At 38.5% G+C, this 11211-nt stretch overlaps 2 protein-coding genes across 3 annotated transcripts; one reads left to right on the forward strand and one right to left on the reverse strand.

Moving 5' to 3' along the window:
- Positions 1-2972: 2972 nt before the first annotated feature.
- LOC135351259 (uncharacterized) lies at positions 2973-6495 on the forward strand. 2 transcript variants are annotated; one of them, XM_064550237.1, is made up of 9 exons: positions 2973-3950; positions 4043-4250; positions 4307-4600; positions 4717-4827; positions 5215-5340; positions 5405-5539; positions 5607-5634; positions 5681-5756; positions 5807-6495. In XM_064550237.1, the coding sequence occupies exons 1-9, from the start codon at positions 3480-3482 to the stop codon at positions 6341-6343; spliced, it is 1986 nt and encodes a 661-aa protein (XP_064406307.1). In that variant the 5' UTR covers positions 2973-3479; the 3' UTR covers positions 6344-6495. The 2 variants fall into 2 exon arrangements, with proteins under 2 accessions (XP_064406307.1, XP_064406299.1); XM_064550229.1 differs by having other exon boundaries at positions 2975-3950; positions 5804-6495.
- Positions 6496-9509: 3014 nt separating this feature from the next.
- Positions 9510-11211, reverse strand: LOC135351457 (uncharacterized). The gene is made up of 4 exons (XM_064550457.1): positions 11105-11211; positions 10586-11037; positions 10278-10497; positions 9510-10228 (listed from the first exon to the last, which is right to left on the reverse strand). Exons 1-4 carry the CDS (start codon positions 11172-11174, stop codon positions 9642-9644), a joined length of 1329 nt encoding a protein of 442 aa, XP_064406527.1. The 5' UTR covers positions 11175-11211; the 3' UTR covers positions 9510-9641.

Consider the following 11211-nt stretch of genomic DNA (forward strand, 5'->3'; position numbering starts at 1 on the left):
ATTAATGCAAACTTCGTAGCATCTCTCGGTGGGATACAAAATTTATAAAAACAGCTAGATTAAACAAAAGGTAAGTAAACCATTTGCATGCAGTTGTATGTTACAGTACTTTATGTTTATATTAATTGTGTGACATGCAATAGGTCTGGTTGCGATATAACAATCGTCAGAACAGTAAATCACAGAAATGTAATATCCAAAAATCGTCAGAGGTTTTTACCTTAGTCATAAAGATTGTGTTTACAGTGTCGAACATACAAAGAAATGCATTAATGTGTATACCTGCAATTTAATTATATCACTCTGGAGCACACTTCTCACTTTAACCATTAATTTTACCAGCTGAAGAATGATTGTAGAAAAAATTCAATCTCTGCATGCTATCTCGTCCGATTCATGTGTAGATTTCTACAACAAGCTGTCACTAGCTATATAGGCCCTGATAAATTACGCTTTTTTTCTCCCATTACCTATTGGCTCAGTAGTGACTTAGGCCCGAGGGCCGCAGGCCTCAAGGGCGAAGGCATTCTATATCTATCCGACTAGAAAAACATTTGGAATGTTAAAATTGCTAGGATTGGCCGGAGGAACCACCAAAAAGCGTGGAAACAAGAAATTCGACGCTATTATTCTCGGCATAAAAAATCGGCATAAAAAAATCTGAAAATGTGCAATCATAGACAAAATTAAGACATAAACACAGCACTAACACACGACATGATTTTCTCAGTGTTATAATTATCTTGCTGACTTGTAATTCACCTTTTTTGCCATGAAAACGTCGTTATAGCATGTAATGATCTTTACAAAAAATGGACATAATAATTCCTTAGACACCTATAATTATATTATGCGAATAATTTGTCAAGGCCTTAGCTGTCACCCACTGACCTCAATTTTCAGTCCTATTGGTAACTCAATCCAGCCACACCCAACACCCTAATGGCCGGAATGTACAGGGGATTTTTGATGTTTTCAGCGGCCTCAAAGTATTCTTGAACTGCAGGACGACATGCACCTATATCAGGACATGCGCCCTCTTAAAATTCCTCCATACACGTTTGGGCAAGAGGACGCACCAAAACGCGGGAGAATAATTACACTTCACTACATGCATGTGGTTATTTTAGCAACTTTGTGCGCTGTGCCACATCTGATGGACGCAGTGCAGGCCAAGCGTTTTTGGCTCATTGAGTCATGCAATGGGGTTAATTAAGGCCATCAAACAGACGTGGCACACAGGTAGGCCTGTGCCAAATATTCAAAGTTTTTCACCTATTATTTATTCGCATTGGATCCGCCTATTATTCAACTTCATCAGCCTATTAATGACACCTATTATTCAAATCATTCAACCAACATACACAGCAGTGAAATAATAAATTATATAGCACCATAAAATGGGATTAAGTCATTACTTTTTAATTTCAGCAGCGAAATAACAAACTCTAGCACACAAAATGTGGTTTCAACATTGATTGGACTAACATTAGATTTACTGTCATGTAAAATGTGGGCGTGTTCTGAGCTACTGCGCATGTGCAACTAGTTTAATGAATATCATTAAACTATTTTCACAAGTGCCTATTATTCAAAAAATTATTCCGAAATATTTGGCACAGGCCTACACAAAGGATGACTTTATGGGAAACTTAAAGAGGTAATACTATAATTATTATATCACGTACACACCAGAACTCTGTCAATTTCCATTCAAGAGTACCATATAGCGTGTAATTTTCGTGGGGCAAAATATTCGTGGTTTTCGTGGTTGGAGGTCTAACCACGAATATTTTACCCACGAATGAAGCGACCTTGCCTACCTTTACCTGCAAGTGCAAGCTCCAACCATGAAAATATTACCCACGAAATGTCTCAATATTGCTGAACCACGAATATTTTGCCCCCCGAAAATTACCCGCTATACGGTATAAAGCTGGAAAATGTTGAGTTGTATGTATTCACATTGATAGAAACATTGCAGCTATAACGGCGTACTGATTGTAAATTCAGTATACTTGTGACACAATGTATATACTGTTAGTAGCAGACGTGGGAGGACAAGTCTGCTCGCGAGACTGTGTGCATGTGTTGTCACTTCACTATAATTAGTGCATGTTTGTCATAATTGGAACACATATCTCTACACCTTGCTATTGAGACTATAGCAATCTATAATGATCAACTACGTTTTATCGTAATGACCCTATAACATTGGGAAAACAGCTCGATCATTTTTGTGTCCACATATACAATTCAACAATCACTCTACCCCTGCTGCGCTCGTATAAGTGTAACAAAATTACTAAACTATTATCCCAGGGTGACGAGCACGCTTATGCCAAGGTAAGAAACCTTATCCTATAGGGTCAGCTTGCCCCGGGGTGATGGGTAGCTTTATGTAGGGGTGAAGAATCTACCCCGGGGTAAGCTTTTACGTGTTTTAGCATGCTAAGTGTGTCATGATGCTCTTCCATATGTACTGAGTTAGAGCTCACCCTAGGATAATGTTTTTTACCCTGGTTATTACACATTACAATTCACTATTGATAACTCGTGAAATGTGGAATTAAGATGTGCATGCAAACCGGGAGGCTGAGCTAGGCCACTCATCTATATACATCCCCTAATACCCTTCGGTATTTTCTAGATAGTAAATAATTTACTATCATGCATGCCTTAAGCGTTAGCATTACAATTATGCCAGGCCTTACCCTTAAGGGTTAACCACTTTGGCACACTGGCATGCACTCGTCCTATACCAAGCATTATAGCCTCCTAGCAGAACGATCGATGCATGATGAAGGGTTACCGATGGACTCACTGTCCTCTCACTCAACAAGGCCATAAGCGTCGATATTCTCATTGTCTAGCTGCTCTATAGAACCTCACTGAGGTGGTACTATATATATACATCTTGATGCATTATCAAATGGTCACTTTTCTTTCGATATTACTGCACGAAGTGTACCTTGGACATTTTGGCTTCGAGCTTAATGCCGTGGCTATTTCTGGCGCACAGAAACACGGGACAGAGGGTGTTCCATATGTGTGAACATTGCTGACGACACTTTTAGACTATAATTATAGTTTAATTACCAAAGGAATTGTGTGTTCTATATCGACTGTGTATCATTAGTCTGTGATGCGTAAACGTTTACAAGTTTTAGTCATTGTTCATGTAGTGTTATTGGGTACAAATGTGCTCTAAATTTACCTGTATAAAAGTAAACTGAAACATAGAAAAACAATCAATCCGCTATAATTATCACAGGAAGCACAAAACATGTTAATATAAAAGAGCTTAATTGTTGCAAGCAGAAGATTAGTTTATGATGTTGGTGAAACTTTACTGTACAAGATGCTTTGTAATCTGTTTTCTAAACTGGCTATACTATACTGCCAAGGTATGTACAATGAGTCCTTAAAAATAACTTGGCATTTGTGGATTCTCAATAGGAAAGTCAGTACATTTAATTATGGATGATGGAAAAAATACACTTTCTGGTTCGTACTGTCCAACAACTGTTAAACTTATCTGCAATGTTACGAATGTTCCTAATTTGCTATGGACGTACAATAATGGCAGTAAAATAAACATGATTATTTCTGATTTTCAAACTGATCATGCAATAACTTTCGACCCGATCACAACTGATTTTTCAGCATTTCCATTTGTCCAGTTAACGCAGTTCAATGTATATAAAAACCAAAACAATCAGTCACGGATTAATGCTTCAACAATTCTCACTGCTGATCTCACAAAGCTCTACAACCAGAATATTAGATTACTTTCTTGTGGTTCTGTTAGTGTGAATAAGACAGTGCCAGTGAATATCAGCATCTTACAGCCATATTTTCCTGCTATTTCTCACGTTTATACAAGTGTGGTTGTACGCTATGAGTCTGGACTTGTATCAAATGTAGATGTATCATGGAGAAAATTTCAGGTACGTATATATAGTATACTTCTTGATAATAATGCTTGTAAATTGATTGGAAACATCAATATTCAATTGCATGCACATGGCATCGCTTGTAGCAACTAGATTGTCCTGAATATGAAAATTCACAAGAATACCTCATCAATGTTACTGGATGTGGGTGGATGTGGATCAACCATAACACCTGTCAAGATATCACTTGCTCGTCAGTTTTCAGCAATTGCACAGAGTATGTGAGAAAAATTACACTACAAGCCAAAATCGCTGACATTGAGAGTGAACAAGTAGTCTATCCCACATCTTTAGGTAAGAGCTTTAACTTTATATTGGTATGGTATTATATTTATCGACCGTTTTTACAGATTACTATAATCAATATTTCCGACCTGCTGTTAATCAGTCGTCGAGGTGCCAAATTCGTGTTCAGTGCTTACCTATTCATAGATATTTTAGAGGGAATCAAACGTGTACCATTCGATACACTACAGATCCAGAGTATGGAAATCTATCAAATCCTATTATGAATCCTGTTGGCAAAACACCTGTCTTACTTTCACATGTCACATCTGGTTCTATGTACTACTTTGAGTTCTCAGTGTTGGTGAATGATACCTTACTGATCGCAGAGAGAATTGAGTACGTTACAGAATCAGGAGGTACGGGAAGGAATTTTTCTTGAGATAATAGTTTAGAGCCACTTCAATTGGCAAGATCTTGTCTCATAGACATGTGCATGCTCATTTTCTACGATACATACTGCACACACCTACAGAATTGTTCCAGTTGGGTGCAAGAGAAGGCGTCATTATTGCCATTACATCAGTTTTCTTAGGATGCTTTACTGTACACACTATGATCGTAATGTGCCAATTAAAATTGAATAGTAAGTATACCGTATAGCGTGTAATTTTCGTGGGGCAAAATATTCGTGGTTTTCGTGGTTGGAGGTCTGACCACGAATATTTTACCCACGAATGAAGCGACCTTACCTACCTTTACCTGCAGTGCAAGCAGCAACCACGAAAATATTACCCACGAAATGTCTCAATATTGCTGAACCACGAATATTTTGTCCTCCGAAAATTACCCGCTATACGGTATACATGTATACGTTAATTTTTGTCACTCAATTATATCAATATTCGGTATCTATGGTTATAGTGTCCCTCATCCCTCAGGCAAAGCCCTCGTGATATGGGACACTATAACACATAGATACCTCATGCCCATGTACTATCTATATAACATAGTATTATGATAATTATTGCAGAGGGTCATCCTACAGTTTCCAGGTTCATTTCTAACAAACACATTCAATTCTCGATAACACTGATCCTCTTCATGTTCTTTATTGTGTGTGGAACTCTGTTGACAACTTTTGTGATTGTTTCAAATGGTACGTATTGGACTGGTGCCAACTCTCGTTTGCAATACTTTGTGTGACATTGTTTTTAATACAGATATGTGTTTATTAAATGAAGAAGTTCCCAACAGTTTGCTTGATGCAATGTTAGTACTTTCATGTGTTGGGATAGGAATCCTTCTCCTCTATTGGGTCTTCATACAATATAAAATATACAAGCAGCATACTAAAGGTAACTTAGAGAGAGTAATTAATATTGTATTATACATCTTTTCATGCATCTTATTTTGTGTATATAGGAACCAAAAACAAGCCTGAAAATACGACGTATGTTCTTCCTTTAACATGCAGTACAGTTAATTATTTAATATAGGTCTCATTGCGACTATGCTCTTCGTTCGAACATCTCTTCACAAAGAGCTCAATATAACGCTCAAGAGTCACCTGAGGTAATTAAATTGTGTTTCAAATTAAGACAATTTATTTTGCTATTCAGAAGACACCTGATTCTCAGGAGTGCCAACAATTGCATCCCGAAGGCGTTAACGAAATGGTTCCAATGCAGAAGAAGCCTTTGAATGGCAGCCAGCTAATGACGACACCTAGTAGGAAATGTCCACCCTCTACACTTCCCAAACAAAGAAAATCAGGTCAACATTCTAACAGTGTTTTCTACGATGAGGTTGGTTTAGCAAAAGTGAAAGGCAATGTCTCGGATATGACAGAAGTTGAGTTGAAAGCTAACGAGTCTTACGGGCACACAGACAAGAGGTTTTCAACTGCCAAGAGCAACGTGACTGCTTGTCCATTATGTTCAACACCAGCCAGCAAAATCCAGCAAGATTTGTCATTACGTCATCAGTACAGTGAGATCAAAGCGAAACCGAAGAGTGAGCATCCTAAGCTGAATGCTATTGAGCAGGAGCAGATAGAGTTGAAATCTAATCAGTCGTATTGTCAGCTAACAAGTGCTGTGGGTCAGATAGGAGGATGTGAACCACTGCACGAGTACGACTATATATACGTGGACTCCTAATAACGAGGGATAAGAACCACTGCACAAGCATATAGCTATATACATAATTATACGGACGGCACCTATATATAGTAACTAGTTCATCACACACAATTTCATAAAGAATTGCAATTAATGTATAGCAAACTGAGTATAATTCTGTCATCGTAACATCTGAGTGTATTGCATGCGTGTTATCATAATTATATTTGTTGGGAATAATTAAGCTGCTTAAAATAGTCCCCTAGAATTCTTTAGATGCACAATACAGTACTATGTTTAGCCAGCATTGTTTGTCCATTGCAAACACTCTCACACACGTACACACACCCTCACACCTCGTCATACGTTCACCACACACACATGAACACGATAACATGCATGCACACATGTCTAAATTGGGTTGGACGCAAGGAAACTGAGGCACCAACGTCCTGCAAAACAAAGATGAAACATATCATGCCCAAGAGAAATGTCATGACTCACCCATTTCTAGTAGGACTAAAATTAATATATTTTTTCAAACGAGCACTATAAGCTGTACTTTGTGCTGGACTATGTGCATGCATGGGTTCTTCAGAGAAGGCTTTACCCACTTCCCTGAGTGAAGTGCGGCCTGGGATCGAGGCTAATCACATTATGGCTATAATACCATTGACTCACTGTGTATATTCTTGGTTAAATATCTGTAGAGCTGGACTCTCAGTACTATATACATAATTTATAAGAGAGATATTCGAGTGCAAGTTGAGACCTGGCCTTTCATAAGTATCAGTCAGTCCACTCACTGACAATGCATGTATAAAGGGTCCTGCTATTTTGAGGTCATTTCTGCCCTTAGGTATATATGCACACGTACTAGGACACATGAGCTTGCATGCTTGAGACCTGTTCATAATGCAAGGACGTTTGGAATGGACTCAGGAACTGGTGATGTTGAAAACATCAAAGTGCACCAGTTTTTTAGTTTATCACCTGCAATGACTCAATTGCATGTTATATATAAGAGCCTCCCTCATTTAACTTCCTGGTAAAGATTCCCTCCATTACCGAGAGATTGACTCAGATCTCATCGGCAAGGCTATTTCTAACACCCCTTCCCTTTGAAATACGAGACAGTGGGCATGTCTGCATGTGAGCGTTACAGACCACACTTTACTTAAGGTTAATAAGATTATTTTATATCCAAGTATCCATGACGTGTATTGTCACTCCCACACACCTACAGAATTGTTACACTTGAGAAGGTGTCATCCTTGCCATTAATATTATCTTAGGATACTTTACTGTCCACACTATAATTATACGATGATAATGTACCAATTAAGTTCTGTCACTCAGATCAATGTTGGCGATGGCACCATAAAGATGGTGAGCATACTGTGTTCTAACTTCATGTTCATTATAAGAAACACATTCAAATCTCAATCATCACACTGATTCTCCTGCATGGTCCTGTTTATTGGATATGGCACTCTGTTGACAACCTTTGTGTATAATGGTATGTTGAATTGGTATACCAACTTACATGTTTTCTTTTCATATAGATGTGTGTTTCACAAACTAACAAGTTCCCAACAGCTTGATGCACTGTTATTAACTTCGTATAGCATCTTAATGAGTCTCAGTGGGATACAAAGTTTATAAAACAGCTAGAGTAAACAAAAGGTAAGTAAACCATTTACAGTTGTATGTAACAGTATTTATCTGTTAATTGTGTGACATGCAATAGGTCTGGTTGCGATATAACAATTGTCAGAGCAGCAAATTACAGAAATGTAATATCCAAGAATCGTCAGAGGTATTAGCATGAAGATTGTTTACAGTGTCGAAGATACAAAGAAATGCATTAATGTGTACGTGCAATTTAATTATAGCACTCTGGAGCACACTTCTCATTAATTTTACTAGCTGAATGATTGTGACAAAAATTTCAATCTCGGCATGCTACCTCGTCCGTTTCATGTGCAGATTTCTACAACAAGCAGCCCCCTGATAAATTATGCTATCTTCTCCCATTATTCTATTCTTGAAAATGTGCCTCTTATTCTCAGAATAAAAAATCCGCATAAAAAATCTGTGTGACATAATAATTATAGATAAAATTAAGACCAAGACATAAACACAGCACACAACTGACACATGCACGACATAATTTTCTCAGTATTATAATTATGTTTGCTGACTTGTAATTCACCTTTTTGCAATGAAAACGTCGTTATACATGCAATGATCTTTACCAAAAGTGGACATTATAATTTATAGACACATAATTATTCCGATCATAATTTGTCAGGGCCTAGCTGTCACCCACTGACCTCAATTTTCAGGTCCCTTTTTCCTATTGGTAACCCAATCCCACCACATGTCATCCAACATGCACCCTAGTAAAATCCCTCCCCTTTTCATAATGGCCGGAATGTGCAGGGATTCTTGATATTCTCGGCAGCCTCAAAGTATTCTTGAAGCAGCTGCATGATGACACGTATGTAACAGGACATGATGAGGTTGGTACCAGACTCTATAGCGTACACCCTCAGCTAGCTGCCAAATGATGTCTCGGGAGTTCTGAAACCTTAAAAGTATGGAACCAAGGAGATCGAACCCCGGTTAAGGAGGGCTTTTGCGCCCTCTTAAAATTCCTCCATACATGTTTGGGCAAGAGGATGTGCCAAAACACGGGAGAATAATTTCACTTCACTACACGTGGTGATTTTAGCAATTAACTTTGTGCACTCTCTGCATGTGCCATATCTGGTGGACGCAGTGCAGACCACGCGTTTTTGGCTCATCGAGTCATGCAATGGGGTTAATTAAGGCCATCAAACAGACGTGGCACACAGGATGACTTAATGGGAAACTTGAAGAGGTTATATCATGTACACACCAGAACTCCGTCAATTTCCATTCAAGAGTATAAAGCTGGATAATGTTGAGTTGTATAATTATGTATTCGCATTGATAGAAACATTGCAGCTATAACGGTGTACTGATTGTAAATTCGGTACTTGTGACACAATGTGCTGTGTGTATGTACGTGATGCCACTTCACTATTATTAGTGCGTGTTTGTCCATAATAATTATATCTCAACTTCTTATCTACACTTTGCTATTGAGACTAGCGATCAATTTAAAAGTACGCATGCAGTAATTATGATAATCAATTACGTTACATTGATTGTATGCATGAGTGCAAGAAGGGTTGTATAATTGGAAGTGTGATATACACATACTGTTACAAAATATCCGATAAGGTACAACGTTGTGATACTGCACTAAACTGACATGCTTGCATGTGCTAGATCTAAATGGGAGACTCTATTTGCAAGATTGAAACAGTTCATTGTCAACGTAATCGTACTCCACTTTATTCTCTGGGTCAGTGCATACTCTTGCCAAACCATACGACTGATTCGCTTCCATGTTCATCTTGCCTCTTCTAGCTCCACTTCTTTTCAAAATTCCCACTTTATCGTAAGATAGGTTAGCTTTTAATCTCATTTCTTCATCTGGTCGGGAACGTTCCTTCTTTGGCTTTCCATAAGACTCGTTAGGAATTGGTTCCTTTGAACTTACACTCGACTTTGTATAAACACTACTGCCTATTATTGGATCATCGGCTTCACAATAAGAGTGAGTCAGGTCTTCATTTTGCTGTGCTGTTTCTGGATTCGAATAGACAACCTCCCGATCAATTTCCCTTGATTCTTGTATTCGTATTTCCGGTGCATTCTCTCTCGGTTGCACTCTAGTTTCTGTTTCTCTTTTCAATTTTAATTTTTTTAGCACAATATAGTATGTACCAACTCCCGTGACGAAACCGAGTACCAAAGAGAATATGAATACACCAACAGTAGTTGCTACGATCACTCTGACAGATATACCATTGGAACTGCTCCCCGTCACTGAAATTATACAGCTGATGTTAAAGGCTTATGCATTAATAGAAGTCACCTATAAAAATATTATGTAGGACAGGATCACTTCTCCCCACGTTGTTGATAGCTTGGAGCTCCAACACGTAGTTACCATCTCTGGAAAGCGGGACAGTGAATGTGACGCTGCACACCATTGTACAGGTACCACTATTAGTAGTTGAGATGTGATGATAATCATTCCCAGTTAGGGTGGCCTCATAGCGTATTTGTCGTCTAGAAGCAGGGCATGCCACAACCTGTGATTGACAATCATGCATGGATCAGATAAGGTATAAATATATAGCCCCTCGGCCAGTATTGCATGGTAAAAATGGTATGGCTTACTGGTGGTTCCCATGAAACGGTCAGCATAACAGAAGCAGAAGATTTAAAGGATTTGACAATATTGATTTGTTGAGGGTCTTCTGATAATGCCTGTTGCCTTACCTGAACATCAATTGTGATTGTCTGGTGCGTTACCGGATCGCCGCATCTGATTTCATTAATGTGCTGCTCCTCAAGCTCTGAGATGTCGAGGGTAAGAGTTGAAGAAAAGTTTCCGAAATTCCGTTTATCACTCTGCAAAACTGAGCTCAACTCAACAGAAATAAAGGCTGGATTTGGTACAGTTTGAGTAGAAATCATACTGTCAGGATAGAATGAATGAATTTCTTCCTTAGTGACATTGTAACTCCAACGCAAACTAGTGAGGTCCACTCCCTCACAAAACAGTCTGACAGTTCCAGGACAGTGTTCACCAACCAGACTCACTCCTCCTTCGACAGTCAGAGAAACACCTGCAACATGACATGCACTCAATGTTGCATAGCAAATTAAATCATTGAAAACATGCTGGGATCTTACTAATTGCTCCGATTTGTCCAACAGTGAAACACAGTAAGACAATACTCATTACCAAGTGAAATACTGCCATCCTAATAGCTACTTGAGACAGAACAATAATGGCTATT

The sequence above is a fragment of the Halichondria panicea genome, chromosome 1, assembly GCF_963675165.1.
Source record: "Halichondria panicea chromosome 1, odHalPani1.1, whole genome shotgun sequence".
NCBI classification, from domain to species: domain Eukaryota; kingdom Metazoa; phylum Porifera; class Demospongiae; order Suberitida; family Halichondriidae; genus Halichondria; species Halichondria panicea.